Source organism: Python bivittatus, unplaced genomic scaffold, assembly GCF_059951505.1.
Source record: "Python bivittatus isolate LINGU-HERP-01145 unplaced genomic scaffold, Pbiv_v1 ctg000610_np1212, whole genome shotgun sequence".
Taxonomy (NCBI): Eukaryota; Metazoa; Chordata; class Lepidosauria; order Squamata; family Pythonidae; genus Python; species Python bivittatus.
The window spans coordinates 39,643,938-39,667,678 of NW_028277088.1; the positions used below are offsets into that span (position 1 = coordinate 39,643,938).

General features: G+C 39.5%; 1 protein-coding gene across 4 annotated transcripts in view; it reads left to right on the forward strand.

Moving 5' to 3' along the window:
• The window catches only part of RBMS3 (RNA binding motif single stranded interacting protein 3), a 609,805-nt gene that overhangs the window by 205,687 nt on the left and 380,377 nt on the right, over positions 1–23,741 (forward strand). For all 4 annotated transcript variants that reach the window (XM_088150839.1, XM_088150837.1, XM_088150836.1 and 1 more), the window contains one exon: positions 13,065–13,123. In XM_088150839.1, coding sequence (XP_088006965.1) covers positions 13,065–13,123 — 59 coding nt within the window. The remainder of the gene's footprint in view (positions 1–13,064; positions 13,124–23,741) is intronic.

Below are 23,741 nucleotides of genomic sequence, written 5' to 3' on the forward strand. Positions count from 1 at the left end.
AACTGGTTTATAACAATTCAGCAGTAGCAGAAAAGGGACCTAATTTTCCAGTTGCTGTTTATTCCTGGGTGTGGGTTACCTCAGAACTGAAGGACCTCGGGGCACGGGCTGGTTCGACCCTGAGGGTACCTTCCTTATCACAACAATGAATACATGATAAAGACAGGGATGGATGGATTTATGGATGGATAAATAGATAGAAGTTTATGTATATAGTTGGAGGTCTAATTCAGAAAATGTTATTATTTATTTATTTAAATTTATTGGCTGCCCAACTTCAGTGGACTCTGGGTTACTCATGGTCAGACATACATAGAAAATTAACAAAAGAGATACAGTACAGGTAGTCCTCGCTTAACGACCGTTCATTTAGCGACCATTCAAAGTTGTGATGGCACAAAAAGGTGACTTATGATCAGTGTTGCAGTGGCCCTGAGGTCACAGGAATGCCATTTGCAACCTTCCCGCTGGCTTCCGGGAAGCAAAATCGATGGGGAACCACATGATTTGTTTAATGAGCACCACAAAAAATGTCGTAAAATCGGTTCTGGTTACATGATGATTCTCTTAGCTTAGCAACTTAAATTCCATGTGGTCATTAAGCAAGGACTACCTGTACATAGGACAATAGAATAAAAAAAAATGGACCAGAACTCAAAAGCCAAAACCATTCAAATCCTAGTTGAGTTTCAGAAAGGTGAAGATGAGAGCAAAGATTACCATTTAGGCTATGGAGAACCAATTCACCAGAGAATGTTATTAGCAATACAGGAATAACAGATCCTGCAAGATCACAGAAAGTAGATATTGTTTCCAGTGATTAGCTAGTTTATATTAGATGCTGTAGCCCACCCACCATACTCAGCTCAGGCTCATGCTCATTAAGTCTGAATTTGTTGTATGTGCATCCAGAATGTTGAGCTACTCTTGAATAGTCCTTCATTCCTGAAGTATTCTCCCTTGCAATCAAGCACTCTTCTGATATTCAGCTTTCCAATAAGCTTTGATAGAGATCTTGGGCTAGTAGGGATTTCTTATGTCCCAGGTCCTGTATTAAGCCTAGCTTAATTCAAGCAGAATATGCAGTGGGATTGCTTGGCCCATCTTTGTCTTTGGAAGAGTTGGCTTCAGGTGAAATTATGACAGTCTGACAGTCTCATGTTAAGTACACTCTACCTACTTTGTCTTGCTACAAGAACATTGTCACAACTCATTTGAAGTCTAATTCAAAATTTAAACCGAATAGATGTGGTATTTTTAAATATATAAGAATTAAAGAGAACTATTTTTTTAAAAAACACTTAATGTCACTATTAGAAAACAAAGGATTAGACCAGTTCTTCAGAGCTTTATACCCAAACACCTAATTTGTATGTAAAATCTCATAGTGTAATAGGCTTTTGCTATCTTTGTATGGATAGAATTAAAATTATATTGCATATGATAACAAGGGAGCCCTCAGTATTCCAGAAAATCATAATCTAAAGAAAGTTATGAAATTATGAATTTCCATTTGTATAGCAAAACTCAACTTTAAGAACAGATGTGATTTAATGCTGTGGGTACTGCAATTATTTATAACTTTTATTTGAAAGAATTTCAATTCATTACCATGGAGATACTGCATTCAAAAAGTCATGTTCAGAGGTGATTTTGAGACCATGATTAGAACAATGTAGATTTATTTTTTTAAGAAATTATATCATGCCCATGGGCATCAGTAGACTTCTCCTTCAGACCACTCAGCCTCTGTACCCCATTTGACCTTTGTATACTGTAACTGACTGTGTATGACAGCCATTTTATGAATAGCCAGGGTCTTCCTCCCACAGAAACCATAGTGTCCACAGTATGATCTCAAAATTTCAGATGTATCTACTGGCCAGAATTTTTATGGAATTTCTGTGTTATAATGTGAAGCTGAGATAGTAGATATACTCCAGAAATATATACTGTATTAAGATAATTAATTAGAATTTGTATAAGACCCAGTGGACAGATCACTGTGTTAAAACTCACACACCAAGTACACCTATCTAGAGTTGAGTGACAGAGCAAGGCATATAAAGGTACATGCTGACTTAAAAAAAAAATAAAAACCATATTTGCCTCTTCATTTGTCATATGAGAAGAGTTAAATGAGTCCTCAGTTCTGAAAGAAAATGGGGGAGGGAGGGAGGAAGTGAAAGAACTTTAAATAAAAATGATATGGGGATAATTTAATATCGATGGGGAAGATGACTGAAGAGGACAATTAGATAAGTTACAGTGTTAGTGACACTTATGAGTGAAAAGCACTACAAGAATCAATTCTGTACTTGCTAAAGTTCAGGTATAGAGAGAACATTCATTCTGATAGCTAGAAAGCTTGCTGGTTGTCACACACATTAAAGCAGGGCTTCTCTAACTTTGTGGAATCACAACCCTCTAAATGTTAAATGAATTTGCCTGATCCCATCATGAATAAAACAAATGGTTTCATTGGGGTTATGGTTGGGGAAAATGTAAATACAATATTGACTTCAAATAATTACATTTTAATCCACGTATCACAAGGGTTCTCAAGCTTTTTATTGGGGCTGGCACAGGCAAAGTGAAGAACAGAACAAGTTTTGATAGATCTCCCACTTAATGTGTACACAGCTAATCAGATTTTTGTTTAAAAAATGGGGATCCCCTCCCCACTTGCTCATGACACTTTGGGGGATCCCTATGCACAGTTAAGAACCTCTGCATTAATGGTTGGAATTTGTTATTTTTTCTGTGGTTTAGTTTATAATTACAAAATATGTGTTTATAATTTGTTTTGACTACCATCAGAATTTACAGAGAAATAAATTTATTAAGAGTTTTTCTTTATTTCAGGACTGCTTTGAAACATACTGCTTTGTTTTATATTTCTCATTACTATATTATTTAGATGGAATGCTTGGTATTATTGGTTTGCTGCTCTTTACAGTTTGAAGTTAAAGGCAACATAACATAGTGCTTTTTGTGAAGGTGTCTTATCTGAGGGAGCAGAGGTAAAAGGGAACAATTCTAAAACACACTAAAAGGTATGGGATTCATTCACAAGCACTGATAACCCAGAAGTTTAGACAATTCTGCTTTATCATTCAGGAGCAGCACCATTGCTCTCATTCCCACTAATTTCAGCAGTGGTAGTGGCTTACATCAACTAGAAAATAACAGGAAGCAAAAGATTAGTATTGTTTTACTGTCTTGTTATTTCTCTAAAAAGCTAAAAATTAGGAATAAAAAAACCCTCATTTCAGACTTTGCCTTGTTAGAGGACTGATAAACCTGGAGTGTCTTTCCCCTATAGAATTTAGAGAAGGCATTTCGGCTGTTAGGGAACTCCACTCCAACTTAGCTGCTCTGCTAACTAGACAAGGCCATTTTGGCAATTGAGATGGTTCCTCCCCATGGGACTTCAAAATGAGGAATTTGGATTTGTTAGTAGCTCCCAGGGGAGGTGCTACTTGGAATTAACAAATGCCGTCTGTAAGGTTCAGAAGAAATATGCTGAATAATCTAAACTTCTCTTCTATTTACAAGAAGCTTTTGAGAAGCTCATTTATTGCATGATACTCTAAATTGAATCTGGTTGCTTCTCTTATGGCATTGCAATCTCTGCTTAAAACCTACTTCATTATGACTATTAATCCTTATATGTTCATTTAAAAAAAGCTCTTCAGGACTGATTTAAGTACTGTTATTAGAAATAGGTTTTAATTTACAGTGGGGCAAAAAAGTATTTAGTCAGCCACCAATTGTGCAAGTTCTCCCACTTAAAAAGATGAGAGATGCCTGTAATTTTCATCATAGGTATACCTCAACTATGAGAGACAAAATGGGGGGAAAAATCCAGAAAATCACATTGTCTGATTTTTAAAGAATTTATTTGCAAATCATGGTGGAAAATAAGTATTTGGTCAATATCAAAAGTTCATCTCAGTACTTTGTTATATATCCTTTGTTGGCAATGACAGAGGTCAAACGTTTTCTGTAAGTCTTCACAAGGTTTTCACACACTGTTGCTGGTATTTTGGCCCATTCCTCCATGCAGATCTCTTCTAGAGCAGTGATGTTTTGGGGCTGTCACTGGGCAACACGGACTTTCAACTCCCTCCAAAGGTTTTCCATGGGGTTGAGATCTGGAGACTGGCTAGGCCACTCCAGGACCTTGGAATGCTTCTTACGAAGCCACTCCTTCGTTGCCCGGGCGGTGTGTTTGGGATCATTGTCATGCTGAAAGACCCAGCCACGTTTCATCTTCAATGCCCTTGCTGATGGAAGGAGGTGTTCACTCAAAATCTCAATACATGGCCCCATTCATTCTTTCCTTTACACGGATCAGTCGTCCTGGTCCCTTTGCAGAAAAACAGCCCGAAAGCATGATGTTTCCACCCCTATGCTTCAAGTAGGTATGGTGTTTTTTGGATGCAACTCAACATTCTCTCTCCTCCAAACACGACGAGTTGAGTTTAGATCAAAACATTCTACTTTGGTTTCATCTGACCATATGACATTCTCCCAATCCTCTTCTGGATCATCCAAATGCTCTCTAGCAAACTTCAGACAGGCCCGGACATGTACTGGCTTAAGCAGGGGGACACATCTGGCACTGCAGGATTTGAGTCCCTGGCGGCGTAGTGTGTTACTGATGGTAGCCTTTGTTACTTTGGTCCCAGCTCTCTGCAGGTCATTCACTAGGTCCCCCCATGTAGTTCTGGAATTTTTGCTCACCGTTCTTGTGATCATTTTGACCCCACGGGGTGAGATCTTGCATGGAGCCCCAGATCGAGGGAGATTATCAGTGGTCTTATATGTCTTCCATTTTCTAATTATTGCTCCCACAGTTGATTTCTTCACACCAAGCTGCTTGCCTATTGCAGATTCAGTCTTCCCAGCCTGGTGCAGGTCTACAATTTTGTTTCTGGTGTCCTTCAAGAGCTCTTTGGTCTTGGCCATAGTGGAGTTTGGAGTGTGACTGTTTGAGGTTGTGGACAGGTGTTTTTTATACTGATAACAAGGTCAAACAGGTGCCATTACTACAGGTAACGAGTGGAGGACAGAGGGACCTCTTAAAGAAGTAGTTACAGGTCTGTGAGAGCCAGACATCTTGCTTGTTTGTAGGTGACCAAATACTTATTTTCCACCATGATTTGCAAATAAATTCTTTAAAAATCAGACAATGTGATTTTCTGGATTTTTTCCCCCATTTTGTCTCTCATAGTTGAGGTATACCTATGTTGAAAATTACAGGCCTCTCTCATCTTTTTAAGTGGGAGAACTTGCACAATTGGTGGCTGACTAAATACTTTTTTGCCCCACTGTTACTGAAATGGGGTTCATCGAACCATTTTGACCCAAGCATTGTGTGATATGGTAATGGGCTGTATGAGGTAATTGTACATTGGGTGACTTTGGGCCAGTCATTCTCTTTCACAGGACATTTGTTATGGAGAAAAATAGAAGGGAATGCTATTTATGCAGCCTTGAACTCTTCTTAAAACACAGGATATAAATCTAACAAATAAATGGGATGGTTGATGCCTTATTATAGGGAGAGTGTTACCAGCAGTCTTGAATGAGGCTGAGGTGTACCCTGTTCTTAAAAAGCCTCCTTGGATCCAGAAGTGCTAGATAACTACCTCCTGGTCTCAAACTTTCCCTTTTAGGAAAGATTGTTGAGACAGCTGGAGAAGAGGGACCACCTGTGAAGCACCCTAGAGGAAACATATGGAGATAGTATTGGTCTCACTAGTGCATGACCTTTGTTGGGACTTGAATGGTATCCTGCTGGATCATCTGTGAGGATTGGGGATAGAGGAAGTGAGTTGCAGTGGTTCTGTCCTTTGTCAATGGGGTGAGTAGAGTTTGGCCCTATGATCATATCCTTGTGGAATACCACAGGGATTGGTCCTTATCCTTCTACTTTTTATTATCTACATGAAGGTATCTGGGGAGATTAATCAACGGTTTGGAGATTGATATCATTAGTATGCTGATGATTTTGTTGTTGTTGTCGTTCAGTCGTTAAGTTGTGTCTGACTCTTCATGACCCCATGAACCATATCACGCCAGGCCATCCTGTCCTTCACGGCCTCCCGGAGTTTGCTCAGTTTCATGTTCATTGCTTCAGTGATGCTATCTAACCATCTCATCCTCGGCCGTCCCCTTCTCCTTTTGCCTTCAATCTTTCCCAGCATCAGGGTCTTTTCCAAAGAGTCCTCTCTTCGCATTAGGTGGCCAAAGTATCTGAGTTTTAGCTTCAGTATCAATCCTTACAATGAGCAGTCAGAGTTGATTTCCTTTAGGATTGACTGGCTTGACCTTCTGGCAGTCCAAGGGACTCCTAAGAGTCTTCTCCAGCACCACAATTCAAAGGCATCAATTCTTTGGCGCTCAGCCTTCTTTATGGTCCTGCTCTCACAGCCATACATTGCTACTGGAAAAACCATAGCTTTAATTATGCAGATCTTTGTTGGCAAGGTAATGTTTCTGCTTTTTAATATGCTGTCTAGGTTTGCCATAGCTTTCCTCCCAAGGAGCAAGCGTCTTTTAATTTCATGGCTGCAGTCTCTGTCTGCAGTGATCTTGGAGCCCAGATAAATGAAGTCTGTTACTGCTTCCATTTCTACCCCTTCTATTTGCCAAGAATTGATGGGTCCAGATGCCATGATCTTAGTTTGTTTAATGTTGAGATTCAAGCCAGCTTTAGCACTCTTCTCTTTCACCCTCATCAAGAGGTTCTTTAGTTCTTCTTCACTTTCTGCCATTAGGGTGGTATCGTCTGCATATCTGAGGTTGTTGATGTTTCTCCCTGCAATCTTAATTCCGGCTTGTGATTCTTCCAGCCTGGCATTTCTCATGATGTACTCTGCTTGTAAGTTGAATAAGCAGGGTGACAGTATACAGCCTTGTCGTACTCCTTTCCCTATTTTGAACCAATCAGTTGTTCTGTGACTGGTTCTAACTGTTGCTTCTTGGCCTGCATACAGATTTCTCAGGAGACAGGTAAGGTGGTCTGGTACCCCCATCTCTTTAAGGATTTGCCACAGTTTGTTGTGATCCACACAATCGAAGGTTTTTGCATAGTCAATGAAGCAGAAGTAGATGTTTTTCTGGAACTCTTGTGCTTTCTCCATGATCCAGCGAATGTCGGCAATTTGATCTCTAGTTCCTCTGCCTCTTCGAAACCCAGCTTGTACATCCGGTAGTTCTCGGTTCACGTACTGCTGAAGCCTAGCTTGTAGGATTTTGAGTATAACCTTGCTAGTACATGAAATGAGCGCAATTGTGCGGTAGTTTGAGCATTCTTTGGCATTGCCCTTCTTTGGAATTGGAACGTAAACTGACCTTTTCCAATCCTGTGGCTGCTGTTGCGTTTTTCAAACTTCTTGGCATATTGAGTGCGGCACTTTAACAGCATCATCTTTTAGTATTTTAAATAGCTCAGCTGGAATACTGTCATCTCCACTAGCTTTGTTGTTAGTAATGCTTCCTAAGGCCCACTTGACTTCACTCTCTAGGATGTCCGGCTCAAGGTCAGTGACCACACCAGCATGGACATCAGGGACATTAAGATCTTTCTTGTATAGTTCTTCTGTGTATTCTTGCCACCTCTTCTTAATCTCTTCTGCTTCTGTTAGGTCCTTGCCTTTTTGTCCTTTATCATGCCCATCTTTGCACTAAACGTTTCCTTGATATCTCCAATTTTCTTGAAGAGATCTCTAGTCTTCCCCGTTCTATTGTTTTCCTCGATTTCTTTGCACCGTTCATTTAAGAAGGCCTTCTTATCTCTTATTGCTATTCTCTGGAAATCTGCATTCAGTTGGTTATATCTTTCCCTTTCACCCTTGCTTTTCGCATTCCTTCTTTCCACAGCTATTTGTAAAGCCTCATCAGACAGCCATTTTGCTTTCTTGCATTTCTTTTTCTTTGGGATGGTTTTAGTTGCTGCCTCCTGTACAATGTTATGAACGATGACTGGTGTGGGTCTTCCGGGCTGCGTGGCCGTGTTCTGGAAGTTTTGTTTCCTAATGTTTCGCCAGCATCTGTGACCGGCATCTTCAGAGGGCAGGAGCACAGACAGGAGCAGTTCTCTCTGTGCCCAGGATGTTATGACCCTGTTGTGGGTATTTATAGAGATCAGCGAGGGTGACTGAAGGGTGTGTGTGTGGGGTGGGGGTGGGGGTTAACAATTGGCTGCTTGTTTTGGTGTCAGAATATGTGTGTATCTTCCTGGGGGTTAGGCAGGGTTTTTTCTATTAAGTTGTTAAGGAGTGGCTGTTGAGGGTGATTAGCATGTTCATTGTGTGAATTGTTCACGCATCCTGGTGGTTGAGCTGAATTCGTTGACCTTTTGCAGGCTGTATTTTTCAGGATTGGTACCCAGGTTTTGTTGATTTTTAGACTTTCCTCTTTTTTATTGAAACTGTGCTGGTGTTTGTGAATCTCAATGGCTTCCCAGTATAGCCTGGTATAGTGGCTGTTGGTGTTGTCCAGTATCTCTGTGTTTCCAGAACTTCCAGAACACGGGCACATAGCCCGGAAGACCCACACCAGCCATCGTATTCCGGCCATGAAAGCCTTCGACAATACAATGTTACGAACCTTCATCCATAGTTCTTCAGGCACTCTGTCTACCAAATCTAATCCCCTAAATCTATTCATCACCTTCACTGTGTACTCACAAGGAATATGATTTAAGTTATACCTGAGTGGTCTAGTGGTTTTCCCTGCGTTCTTCAATTTAAGCCTAAATTTTGCAATAAAAACTCATGATCTGAGCCACAGTCAGCTCTGGTCTTGTTTTTGCTAACTGTATATAGCTTCTCCATCTTTGGCTGCAAAGTACATAATCAATCTGGTTTCGGTATTGACCATCTGGTGATACCCAGCATAAATCTCTACATTGGATCATGCTGAAGATTCTGTTGAAGTCTTGATGCCTGGAGGTTGAATGGGTCTGAATGGGACAAAAATGAGTAAAGTAGAGCCTGAGCAAGACCAGAGCTACTGTTTCTCCATTGGGGCTCTCAGTGTGGTCCAATGTTTTCTTGATGGGAGGTTCCTACCACTGAAGAAGCAGATCATTGGCTTGAGGGTCCTTTTGTACACATGGCTCCTGCTTGAACAGCAAGTGGAGGCCATGGTCTGGGGTCCTTGCCCAGCTTCAGCTGGTGCACCAATTGGAGTTTGTACCTAAGGAGGGAAGACCTTGCTGCATGGCTTATGCTTTTATCACTACCTATCTGGATTAGTCTAATATACTCAGGGCTGCTTTTAAAAACCATTTAGAAAGTGCAAATGATCCAGAATGCAGTGGCTCACTAATAAGCTTCTGGGTGCAGTTTAAAGTGCTGTTTTTCACTTATAAAGCCATCTATGGCTTGGCACTAGGTTATCTTCAAGACAACGTTCCCCCAGGTAGAGTTGGCCTGACTTACATAGTGTTTCTGGGAGAAGCAGTCTGTAGTTCCCAACTTTTGGGAGGTGAAAGGTACTGAGTCCAAGAGGCACTTTTGGTTCTCAGTGGTAGCGCCAGGGCTTTGGACCAGCTTCCCAATTTAAATTAAATTGGCTGCTTCCTCTCTTTGGCAAAGAGCTTAAAACAGAGTCCTTTCATAGAAAATTTGGGACTGATGCAGTTTATTGTTATTTTATTGTTGTTTTTCTACTTTTTAAAATTTTTTACCATTGAAGTTTTAATTGTGTATGTCTATATCTATGAATTGCTGAGAGTCCTTAATTAGATTACAGTATATATGACTACCAGATATACTCATGGGTAAGCCGAGAATTTTAGGCGCCAAAATACACCCCCAAAATTGGGTTTGTCTTATCTACAAATGGACTTATTTGCGAGTATATATGACAGTACTTCCCAAACCTTTTCCTTCATTACCCAAAACTCAGGCGGGAAGGAGGGTACTGGTGGGTGTGTGCATGTGAGCAAGTGAAGGGGGGAGGATGGTGTGGGTGTGAGCGAGCGAAGGGGAGAAGGAGGGTGCAGTATGTGCAAGTGAAGGGGGGAAGGAGGGCGCAGTGCATGCATTTGAGTGAAGAAAGGCCAGAGTGGGTGGGGGAGACTTTCTTGAGTGACTTGGTGACCTCCCCTGCTGGTTTCCCCATTGACTTTGCTTGTGGGAAGCAGCAGGGAAAGTTTCAAATGGTGATCATGTGACCACGGGACTCTGCAACTGGTCGTAAGTGTAAGATGGTTGCCAAGTGCCCGAATTTTGTTCACGTGACTGCAGGGATGCTGCAATGGCTGGAACTTCAAGGACCAGTCATAAGTCCCTTCCTTTAGCACCGATGTAACTTGAGGACTACCTGTATTATTAAAACAATACTTTTGAATGATCTTTATGTCATTTCAACAAATTACCATTGGTAATTTCATTGATTTACATCTTAATAGGAGATTTTCAAATATATTTAGTACATGTGACAATCTTTTAGTCAGTTTAAATGTCCCTGTTGTGAATGGGTTTGTGTGTCGTTACCCAAAGAAAAACCACTTTCACCCAATTTGAGTAATTTACCCAGGTTTGGGAAGCACTGATATATGGTATTACTTTTTTGAAGTACCTATATGTCCCAGATATATTCACATATAAGCCCATCTGTGGATAAGCTGACCTTCGAATTTTTAACCAAAATACCATGAAAAATGGATAATCCATGGATTGCCCATGGGTAAGCCATTTGTGAAAATTAAAACATACAAAATTTTCAAGGGTTGGCTTATCTGCAGGTGCTGCATTTTTCGTAGTATTTTGCTTATACATTGAAGGGTCGGTTTATCCATGGATGGGCTTATATGCAAGTATATAAGGTAATACATTTAATTATTGGTGACCAGTGCAGCTTCAAGGGCAGCCCTGTCTACAGCACATTGGAATATTGGAGCTGTGAAATGAAGAGGGTATGAGTGTCTGGAGGGCTGTCCAATCAAGGAAAGAATGCAACTGGTGCACCTGACAGAACTGTGCAAAGGCCCTCCTGGTCACAGCTGTTACCTGTTTTTTAAGCAGGAGGCCTGAGTCCAAGAGGGTCCCCAGATTGCATACCATTTCTGAATGGGTATAATATATGTGGGAATGACCTTGGGAGAAAGCGTCACAGCCTAGACATTGGTTTGATAAACAAAATTTGAGTTCAAAGGAGGAGGGATCACAAAAGCATTTTAGAAGCCCCCCCCCCCAGTTTTTGGGTCAGTAAAAGTGAGGGACAGGAGGGGTACTGTCAGACTTGCATGATTCTGTTAATGTAATTTACAATAAAGACAGTTAATACTCTTGCTTGTACTTCTTGACTGGACTATCTCACAAGGCTAACAATGGGGAAGTGTATTCCAGGAGTAAAGATGGAAGACATCCAGACCTAGGCAGTCCCAGTAGCCACAGCCATTTGGTCTTAATAGATTAAGTTGTAGTCGGTTTCTCCCCATTCACAGCCTGCAGGCACTGGACCAGGGCTTCAACAGTGTCACTTGGCCAGCCTGAGGTTGAAACATGTATTTAGCTTCATCCAGCAGTTTCATGTAGATATTGAACAAGAGAGAGAGTGTCAAATCTAGTGGCACCCTACAAGGGAGAGGTCTAGGGAGCAACCTCTACTCCCACCACCAACACTGACTAGAATGATCCTTGAAGGAAGAGACCCACCACAGTATGGTGTCTCCAATTCTCAACCCCCAAAGCCAGTCCAGAAGGATACAGTATTGAAAGCTGATGAGAGATCAAGGAGTACAAGGATAGATGCACCACCCCTACCCTGGCTCTGCTATAGATTATCAACAAGCGTGACCAAGGCTGTTCTGTATTGAATCCCAGCCTGAAACCTGGCTGAAACAGGTCTAGATAATCCACTTTTTTCTGCAGCTGCAATCTGACTAGCTTCTCAGCAAACTTCCCTGAAAAAGGAAGGTTGGAGTCAGGGCAGTTGTCGAAATAGTTGTATCCAAGGATAGTCTTTTGAGGATAGAGTTTGCCAGTACCTCCTTCAAGGCAGAAGGCACTCCCCTCTCTCTCAAAGAGGCCAACACCACCTCCTGGGCCCAACTACAGGCCTGGATCCAACAAACAGGTGGTCAGACTAACGTTGCAGAGAAAATATCCAGTTCCTTAAAATCACCCAGATTTTGCCACCCTCCAGCACTTTGGCTGGAACTTTCCAATTAGAGTTCAGCTTGGTGTGTATTTGAGCAATTTTATCAGCCAAATAGCCCAAATATTCCTCATATGGCCCTGCAGATGGTCCTGTGGGCCGTCCCTACCTAGCAGGGGCTGGGTCACCCTGAAAAGGGCTGCTGGGCAGCTATCAGCAGATACAATAAAGGTGGAGTAATATTGATATTTTGTCACCCTTATCACCATGAGGTAATCCCTAATATGGGCTTTTATCCATGTTAGATCAGATTCGCTCCAAGTCTTCTTCCAAGTCTCTTCTAAATAAAAAAACAAAAATTCTAAGAGATTATTTGTTCAGTCTCTATAACGTTGTCATTCTCTCTTGCTCATTTTTCCCCCTTATTACTAAATAATTACTTAAATGCATGCCTCCTTTCTGGCTGTCTACCAAATGGTTTCTTTATGCTCTTCTTCTTCAGGGCCAGCTTTTAAGAGAACAGAATTCTTTGATTTAAACAAACAAGAGTCCCTGATTAATCTTGTATAATTCATTCATTCTTTCATTCAATTTATATAGCTGCCCATCTCACTTTTACCTGACTCTCAACATAATCTGAACATATTAGTTCAAACTCCAAAAGCTTTCAGCCAGTTTGATTTCTTTGTTGACAATCAAATAAGTAACTGACAGAATTAGCCACCCAAGAAAGGTAGTGTTGGAAAGTCAGACCAGAAATACAGAAATGTAGCAAGCTGGGCATAACCATAGAGTTTGCATTCTGTGCTTTTAATGTCGCACTTTTTGTCAGCAGTAAAATCTACTTCTGTGTCTTAATTGTGTTAGATAACTGAATAAGATTGAAACTACAATAACATAAAGAAAAAAATATATAATTTTTTTCCCCTTTTGTTTTTTAGGTATGGAAAAATTGTATCTACAAAAGCAATCCTAGACAAAAACACAAATCAGTGCAAAGGTAAGTGCAAAAGTCCTCCTTGAAAATTCCACATCAGTTTGATTGACTGGTTTGTGTAGCAAAGGTTCAGGCTCTGGCAGTGCAATCAACATAATGTACAGTATATTGAAAGCATGTTTAATAATGCTGGTGCTTGGAGTTGTACTTCCAGTAACATTGCTCATTAATTTTTTTCATTAACAAACAAAATGAAAATCACAAATCAGAACAACTATCAAATTGCTTCAGCAGCCAAGTAAATTACCTTCTAACCACACAGTGTCATCTGATTTGAACGATATGACTGGTGATACAAATTGATTTCCTACATATAAATATAAAACTCTTCGAGAGCAAAGCCTTGTTCCATGTTTTATGCCTGGATGTCTTTTGCTCCATTCTTTAGAGAAGAAAACTTTAAACTTGGGCCCATGAGCTGCTCCAGAATCGTGACATTCTGTAATAAAAACAAACCCTTATATCTCTTGTACTCTGTATCATTATAAGACAAAGATTTTCAGATTTATTTTGTCTTCAGAATAATATTGCAATTGTGCTTATTTAGCTTCCTACAAATTTTTTAAAATGCCCATATGCAAAATACTTCAGTAGTTTAATCACTAGGTTTGCAGTCATTTTATATGAGGTCATCTCTGCTGGGTATTTATTTTGTTTAGCTGATGTCCAATATTAATCTTTCTGAAACAGACATTTCTTACCTGATGTCTTCCTGATGACCTTCACTCTACTCTCATCATCTCCAGATAGTTTGACCATTTACCATGTTGGCTAGATATTATTGGAATTGTTATCCAGCATCTGAAAGATACCAAGTTGGGGGACATTTTTCCAAATAGGTTGGAAAATGTGTTTTAAAGGAAGATGGAAATTCTACTCCAGCTCATTTTGAGGGCATCAGGTTGGGAAAAATTGCATCTATCATTCTTTAGACAAAAAATAGGTAACAGTGATAGACTTAATTAGTGGCAAAGCTCATATTTCAAATAGGGTGATAGAATCTGACAAAAAATATACATATTCTGCTCTTCCATCACATATTTTGTGAATGAAATATTTATTCTGCCCTGACCTCTTTTGTTGCTGTGTTACTTGTTTTTTAACAAACAACCCTAGACTTACTGTGATTAGCAAAATGGTAGTAGGGGAAAACAAAAAAAACTTGAGAAGGGCCATAGTTTTAGGACAGAAGCCTAGAGTGCCATGCTAATGGATGACTATATTCTTCAATCTATGGCATTACAGGAGAAAAAGTTTCCAGGCTTCCTGATTTCAGTGGTAGTTATAAGGCCAACAAATACTGGACTGAGATTGAGAAATCGTCTCAAGCTGCTTCATATTTCAGTCAGTTTTGGATTTGAATGTTATTGTAGAGTGTGATGGTGTTCCCAGGATGCTACAGGGAGCACAGTGGACCTCAACTAAAAATGGATCTGAACTTACTCTAGTTCTGATCTAAATCAGGCTTAAGCCTACTATGAGTCTGTTCTAAATCAAACAAAGAAAAGACTAGCCCAGTTCTAATGACAACTAAATTGTTGTTGGAATATCATTCAGAAATGTCACTTTTTAAATGACTACACAATATGCCCTTAAACTTGTAGACTAATTTTAAAGTGTTAGGATGTTTACAACCTTTGAACAGTAGTGAGGGAATATTTTTCTCTGACTGTATGAATGTTAAGATTTCCCTTAGAAACTCTCCTTTCTATCCTATCATTGAGAGAAGCATATTATATGAAGATTTTCAGATACAATGTCCAGATCTGGAGACTAATCTGGTGCCAATATTGGCTTTATTGCAGCCTCTAGGCAAAAACCTGGGTTTTCACTCCCCCCCCTTTTTTTTTAACCTTAATGACCATAGTTAAGTCTTAATTCAGTATTTCATGTATATTTTATTATGGAATTTTGCTTTTCTGGTGTGGCCCATAAGCTACTATTGTTTTTGGGTTGTTTTATGTTATTGATTGTATCCTGCCCTGAGACTTATTAATATAGGACAGATTAGAAATATTTTTATAAAATAAATAGGTAGACTCCAGTCCATTAAATTCCATACTTACATGAATCTGTGGAGGTAAAATGAAGGATGATAATGTGAGCGAAATTTTTGAAAGGATATGTAGATGATGGAATGCTAAACTCTGCTCCATCTTTCCTTTACAGCTCCATCCCCTTGCCAGTGTGTTTAGTTGAGGGATAAATACATGTAGAGGAAATGTTTGGTGAAAATGTGTAACTGATTCAATCTGCACAGACCTTGGCATTTAAATTTTAGAAATAATGGTGGGAGACCCGGATTGAATATGCAATCTGCCACTCTGATGTTGTGCAGAATCCTATTGTATATGTGCCCAACAGAACTTTTTATATTTTCAGTTGCTTAAAGGTCTTCACGTTGATTTGCTAGTTTTGATAAAGTTAATATGCAAAGTCAAAAGTTTTGAGAAATTGAGTTTTTGATAGCGTTGTCATTTCTGGCTTGTCTTCACATTTGATCTCATTATGTTGCCTACTTTCATTCTTTTCCCACTGGAAATCCTTCCAAATTACTTCAGTAATCATGATGATTGTGATGTAATTCTCTAGTGAGGATGTGAGAGTACTGCTTTTATGCCTTTAGTTGGCATAATGTTATCTGATGATTTGTTCACCGAAGAGCAAATAGCCAGAGCACATATGCAAATATCCAATTTCCTAGTCACCTAAGAGCTAAATGAGAGTTTTATCAAGGTTATTACACTCTCACTCAAGGGATATTCATTCTGCATTCTACTATAATTAACAGAGTATCTAAAAGACTACCTACTTTCACATGAGCCTGCTTGACCCTACAGATTTTCATCAGAGGCATTTTGCCAGGTCCATTTAGGTCTGGGCAAAACCTTTGCTTAGCTTTCAGATATTCTCTGTTCAGACCTTCTCACTAGGTAGATTAGTTTTAAAGCACCACTTGAAAACTGTGCTGTTTGTTCACTCTTTTGCTGGATTATAATGTTTGCTTTTGTTTCTATAGTTTTCAGTATTAATACTGTTGCTAATGTTAGCGAGGTTTAGGCATTTTTTTTAAAAAAAATGTTTACATACAACTGCAGTCCTAGATGGCAATTGAAACAATGAGTATGAGCATGTATTCATGAGATTGCACAGTACATCTGTGTTATTTTGGTAACCATGTTTTTTTAAATAGTTTTAATTAAAAAGCTATCTTGGGAATCTTCCGTAAGGCTGGAAAGTCTGCTTCTGGAATTCAAAAGAATGTAATTCTGATTACTTCTCCCCAGTTTCTCAGCTGTTTGCTTGTCACATCTACATCATTGTCTCTTCTGTTGTAATTTGGGTTGTGGGGTACCTTGCTAAATGTATCAATAGCAACTGGCAAGCCCAAGATTGGAACATTTGTATTTGATTGGCTGTCAAGCAAGACTAGAAGAAAGACTGAAAAAATAGGCTTTGGTTTTGTTTTGTTTTGTTTTTAATGAAAACTTAAAAAGTATGGAATATTATGAAATATTTCCATTTAAAAAGAAAAAATAAAATAGTTTTGAAAGAATTGGCCTGTTTGTGGAAATATTCCTACAAAAGAGACACAATTCTTTGTCTTTTCAAAATTTCTGGAAATGTTGTATTTTCTATGCAAGATACAGATCTTAATTTTAAATCTTATGGTGTTACAAATGCTAGGCTAAGTGTGCCTTTTTTAGGCAGATTACCAACTAATAACCCAAGATGGCCTGGGAAAGTTTTCTGAATCATAGATTTGCTTGGAATCTTTTAGATGGAGAAAATCTTTCACTGGTGGAAGGTTACAGAAATTCCTAAGGAAAAGAAGGGTCAGTAAGTTCTGTATGTGTTATGGGAAGAAGAATAGAAGACTGAAAGTATCTTGAAATATTAAGGGTCTTGTCTTTAGAGACCTATGAAGTGATAATGAACCTGCTGCCTTTCTATGAGTATGAAAATATTAATTTCTTCACCTATGTGTATCTCTGGAAGTAATCCTAAAAAAATCCAATGAATTTCCAAGATAATTGTGCCTTGGAACATTGCCTTTGAACTTGTTCCTGTTGGAGAAATGATTGTGGGAAAGAGATGTAAAATATATTAGTTGTGTACTCAGTCTAAATATTTAGCTAAGCAGTGCAACTGTTCTCTAAAATTTTCCTTTGACAGTGTAGACTTGAATTTCAGTACATAAAATAAATAAAAATACAGGTTACTATTATATAATGATGCTGTGGGCAATAATATTTAAGTGTGTAACACAGACAGCTTTTTTTCTTTGGGGATCTAAAATAGCAACAGTGTCAGTCATAGTCCTGTGCAGGAGGACCTGGGAGTTTAACTTTATTTTAAATCATACATCTTTATTTTGGAAACAATTGTGAATTGAGATATCGTGAATGATTTTTATTTGTTATAAAGGAGTCCACTAGGGGATGTTTCTTGATGAAGCCTCTCAGATGAGATTCTGTTCCTGGGGTGGCTTGCATACTAATTGACATATAACTGCAGCAATCAAGCATTCTATAATAAAACTGCATTAGCAAAACAAGAGCTGTCATGGCAGAACGAAGACCCAGACACATTTGTGGAAAGCAAGAATGAAAAACAGATATAAGATTTGTTCAGAGCTGGAAACTTGGGGAAAATGCTCAGTGTGATGTAATATCCAAGTTGGGAAGGTGTTTTTATTTGTAGTAGTCTTTCTCATCCCCTAAAATGAAGAACTTGTTAGACACTGTTCCTCTTAAATGTACAGCATATTCTAGTCCAGGGTTCTGTTATGATGTGTATGTGCCTGTATTGTGCTCATCCTTCTTATAGGCTTGCCTTTAATATAGTGAAGTGTTTAGAGCAGAGAAAATGAGTAATGGAGATTTCACCATACGGTTTCCATACCTCATAGCAATGGAATACAGGACTGTTCATCTGCCAGATATATGAGCCCATTTCTTAGAGGATGATTTACTGCCATCTGTGCCTGGCTTTACAAGCTCTTTATAATGGCATGCATGCCAGTTTTATTTCCTGGCTTAATCGGGAACTCCAACTGCCCTGTACTTCTCATCATGAGCCAAAAATAATTTGATATGGGAAAATAAAAAGTTTTAAATACTACCCACTACCCATTACAATCTTTCCCTCACATTCAGATTGCCACTTTGTGAATGGCAATATTTGTACATCCCAAATAGAATAATTCACATGGAAAGAGAAAGGCAAGGGGATCTTGGCAACTTTAAGATGGGTGAACTTCAACTCTCAGAATTCCCCAGCCAGCCTTGCTGGTAGGGAATTCTGGAAGTTGAAGTTCACACACCTCACACACCTTAAAGTTACCAAGGTTGAGAAACACTGATCTAGACATTTTATGGCTGAACTACTGCCTTTTTTAAAAAATATTTTTTTATCCTGCCTTTCTTATTTTTATAAATAACTCAAGGCAGCAAACATACCTAATACTCCTTTCTCCTCCTATTTTCTTCATAACAACAATCCTGTGAGGTGAGTTGGGCTGAGAGAGAGTGACTGGGCCAAAGTCACCCAGCAGGGTTTCATGCCTAAGGTGGGGCTAGAACTCAGAGTTTCCTGGTTTCTACCTTGGTACCTTATCCACTAGATCAAACTGGCTCTTTGTTTTTGCTTTAGAAGATTTGTCTTTAGCTAATAAATGATATTCATTGGATATTGCAGGTTTTAAAATATATGTGTTGAGCTCTTTACATTTTTCCAAACTGATTTTTTTTTTTTTTTGAGTGGGAAACATCAAACAAAATGCACTTACTTAATGATCATGATCACAGCACTTTGGGCAGGTGATGGTAGCTGCCTTTGGAGAGAAAAAGAGGTCTCAGAAAGGAAATAATTTTTAAAATACTTTGAAATTTGAAACTGTATGTACATGAGTTGTTTAAGGAGTTTAGCTAAAGTGGGGCAAAAAAGTATTTAGTCAGCCACCAATTGTGCAAGTTCTCCCACTTAAAAAGATGAGAGAGGCCTGTAATTTTCATCATAGGTATACCTCAACTATGAGAGACAAAATGGGGGGAAAAATCCAGAAAATCACATTGTCTGATTTTTAAAGAATTTATTTGCAAATCATGGTGGAAAATAAGTATTTGGTCACCTACAAACAAGCAAGATGTCTGGCTCTCACAGACCTGTAACAAAGAGCTGTTGAAGGACACCAGAAACAAAATTGTAGACCTGCACCAGGCTGGGAAGACTGAATCTGCAATAGGCAAGCAGCTTGGTGTGAAGAAATCAACTGTGGGAGCAATAATTAGAAAATGGAAGACTTACAAGACCACTGATAATCTCCCTCGATCTGGGGCTCCATGCAAGATCTCACCCCGTGGGGTCAAAATGATCACAAGAACGGTGAGCAAAAATCCCAGAACCACACGGGGGGACCTAGTGAATGACCTGCAGAGAGCTGGGACCAAAGTAACAAAGGCTACCATCAGTAACACACTATGGCGCCAGGGACTCAAATCCTGCAGTGCCAGACATGTCCCCCTGCTTAAGCCAGTACATGTCCGGGCCCGTCTGAAGTTTGCTAGAGAGCATTTGGATGATCCAGAAGAGGATTGGGAGAATGTCATATGGCCAGATGAAACCAAAGTAGAACGTTTTGGTCTAAACTCAACTCGTCGTGTTTGGAGGAGAGAGAATCCTGAGTTGCATCCAAAGAACACCATACCTACCGTGAAGCATGGGGCTGGAAACATCATGCTTTGGGGCTGTTTTTCTGCAAAGGGACCAGGACGACTGATCCGTGTAAAGGAAAGAATGAATGGGGCCATGTATCGTGAGATTTTGAGTGAACACCTCCTTCCATCAGCAAGGGCATTGAAGATGAAACGTGGCTGGGTCTTTCAGCATGACAATGATCCCAAACACACCGCCCAGGCAACGAAGGAGTGGCTTCGTAAGAAGCATTTCAAGGTCCTGGAGTGGCCTAGCCAGTCTCCAGATCTCAACCCCATGGAAAACCTTTGGAGGGAGTTGAAAGTCCGTGTTGCCCAGCGACAGCCCCAAAACATCACTGCTCTAGAGGAGATCTGCATGGAAGAATGGGCCAAAATACCAGCAACAGTGTGTGAAAACCTTGTGAAGACTTACAGAAAACGTTTGACCTCTGTCATTGCCAACAAAGGATATATAACAAAGTATTGAGATGAACTTTTGATATTGACCAAATACTTATTTTCCACCATGATTTGCAAATAAATTCTTTAAAAATCAGACAATGTGATTTTCTGGATTTTTTTTCTCATTTTGTCTCTCATAGTTGAGGTATACCTATGATGAAAATTACAGGCCTCTCTCATCTTTTTAAGTGGGAGAACTTGCACAATTGGTGGCTGACTAAATACTTTTTTGCCCCACTGTATCTAAACATCTGGTAGATGTTTGATTCTGACCTAATTATTCTCTTTTGCTTAATACATTTCTGTTTTTAACTTCATCAGTAAGTGTATCAACTCCAAGGTATGCATGCATATACTTGCATACCCCAAATACTTACATTCTGAAGATTTGAAGAAAGATCAGAACTGAGTACCAAGAACCCGAATGTGTTTAGGCTTCCCATTCTGTTGTGCAAACTAGTCTATTGGTTGCTGCTTCTGGCTGGTTCTGAAGCAACCACACAAATTCAGGTTTCCAGAAAATTAATGAAAGAAAATGCCAAGTTTCTTAAAGAAGGATATTATTATTATGGTTGGTTGCACAGTGAGCCAGTTGTTTAGACTGGATTTGGCATTTTTATCTACCTATCGAGTCCTTCCCAAGGACCTGGGATAGGCAAATGTTGTTTGATGGTGTTATAGGTATGGTATTGTCATAGGATGTAAGCTGTTCCAAGTAAAGCTGTCTTTTGCAATTGACTGATGGTGATTTTGTCAATGCCGATAGTGTTCAAGTGGTGCTCCAGATGTTTTGGGATTGCACCCAAGGCACCTATTACAATTGGTACTATCTTTGCTTTTGGCCACAGTCGTTCTATTTCTATTTGCAGGTCTTTGTATCTCGTGATTTTCTCCAGTTCTTTCTCTTTTATTTTGCTGCCCCAGGTATTGCAATGTCCACTATCCAGACCTTTTTTTGTTTTTCTTATCAACAGTTGTTAAGTCTGGAGTGTTGTGTCAAGTGGCAGGTGCTTGTCTGTTTGAATTCTAAAGTCCCAGAGTACTTTAGCTTCTTCATTTTCTTTGCCGTTTTGTGGTCCCACAAGTTTTTGCGATTCCTCTCTTGATGTTAGCCTCTCCCAGTCTATCACCATTGACCAGAAACTGTGTCTTCCATTGTGCCATTGATCTTTGCATAAAGCTTCTGATGTTTCTACTGACTTCTGTTATTTCTAGGCACTTGATTATCCAAATGCCTTTTGTAATTAATCTAAGCTACATTCAAGTTGGTCTTCCTTGTCTTACAGTTTTCCAAAATCATCTTGTCACTTAGGAGCTGATCTTTTGTCCCTCTGCTGTTTGGGTGGTTTCCTTTCTGCTCAGATGGAAGGAGCTTGTTTTCAATTAGATGCTGTTCGACTGCATCAGCTACCACACCAGTTAGTAATCTGAAAGTTGTTGGCAAGCAAGTAATTGGCCGGAAGTTGCCTGATGCTGCCCCTTTTGCTGGATCTTTCATTATCAGGTAGGTTTTGCCAGATGTTAACCAATCTTCAATTTCACTTCCTTGCAGTATATTGTTAAACTGCTTGGCAATGAGTGGGTGCAGACCAGTCAGATGTTTCAACCAAAAACCATGCAGTTCATGTTCACCTGGCGCTGACCAATTCTTGATCTTCCTTGCCCTTTTCTCCACCATTTCTACTGTTATCACAAGTTCTTTCATATCAGCTTTTTTTTTATTCTTATCTGCCTCCTTTATCCAAGTGTCATTCTTGCTGTATTTCTTTGGGTTGTCCCATAGCTGCGCCCAGAACTGCACTGTTTCTTCTTTGTCGGGTGTTGACTGGTTCATTGCAGTCTCTCCATTGATAGATTGGTAGAAACACTTCTGATTCGACTGAAATTGGAGATTCTGCCTATGGTATGCAATTTGAGCTTCATATCTGCTGATCTTTTTGGCTATAGCTGTTATTTGCTGCTTTATTATTTCCAATGCTTCTTTGATCTTCCTTGTTTCTAGGTGATATTTCTTGATCAGGTATTCTTTGGTCTTCTTGTTCTTCAGCTTCTTTTCTTTCATCTGTTCTAGCTTCCTTGCATCTGATCTTAGCATGCAGATCTTATTTTCCAACTTGACCTTCCATTTTGGTGGCAAATTGTTTGGCTGTTTTTCTTGTTTGCTGATTTTGCATCCAAGGTATTCAGTTACAACCGCAGCCATGCTGTACATCAGGCAGTTTCTTTCTTGCAGTGAGCTGGTGCTTATATCTGATATTACGTTATTGGTATTGTTTAATAGTTCTGCTAGCTTTTTCTTTGTAATAAGCTTCAATCCAGCAATCTTACTCTGTTCTTTTTGTGCTGTTCTAGATGCTCAGTTATTTTTTGTTTCTCTTTGATGTTTAGTTAGAGGGCTTTGTTCTTTCTGAGGAGAAGGCTCTACTGTCTGAGCTACTTCTGGCAAGGCTTCGATTTTTGCAGTTCTTCCAATTCTACTTCTGTGAATACTTTATTTCGTTTCATAAATTGATGGAGATCTGCTAGCCTCTGTTTTATTATTTGTGATTCTGGATGTTGTTCTTTCCAGAACTGGTGAATTCTTTTCAGATTTACATTGTGTTTCACAGTTGTGCATACTGAATAATTGTTTAAAGGATAGTAGGGAAAAATAGGTGGGAAAAATACAAATTGTGGAGTCCCATAGGTGGGAAAAATACATATTGTGGAGTCCTTGGGGTTCTTTGAGCATGGTTGTTTTCCTGTGTATGTTTCATTACCCAGCTAGGTAACATCTTCAGTGCTAGTCCTAGCACTGAAGATGTTACCTAACCAGGTAATGAAATGTCTGCAATAAAACAACAAAGCTCAGAGAACCCCAAGGACTCCACAATATGTATTTTTCCCACCTACTATGCTTTAAGCAATTATGCACCAAAAGTAATCTGGAAGAGAAGGGATTGACTTGCTTTCCAAGGCAATAGATATTTATGGTACTTGATTTTAAAAATATGTCTTGGCAAGGTATGATATTAGATTTAGTGGAGGTAAATCTAATATCCCCTTGATACTTCTTTGATGTATCAGATTATGTGCTTACACTTCAAAATGATATTTCTGGATTTAAAATAAGGCTACCTGTTCGTTCTATGAGTTTTATCACAAGCAGAAAAATCCTGTCTCTGGTCCAGGATATATGCTGGTGGTTTCTATAATGCCAGTTGTGACTCAGAGGCAGCACATTGCAAGTAGTCAAATAATCCTCCAGGAAGAAGGTTTTTTTCCCCCTTCTGCTTCTTCTTCTGCCATAGGAGGAGCATACGTTCCCGGGCTTCAGTCCTATCATTTAATCTTTGATTGGGGGAGATCCAACCGTGTCTATGGCTTCCCAGCTCTCTGATTCCAAGCAGCCAACTTGAGAGTCATGTGTATGAGCCAGGTTCGCCTTCCATTAGGGACAGCTTGCCTCCCCAGTAGGTACC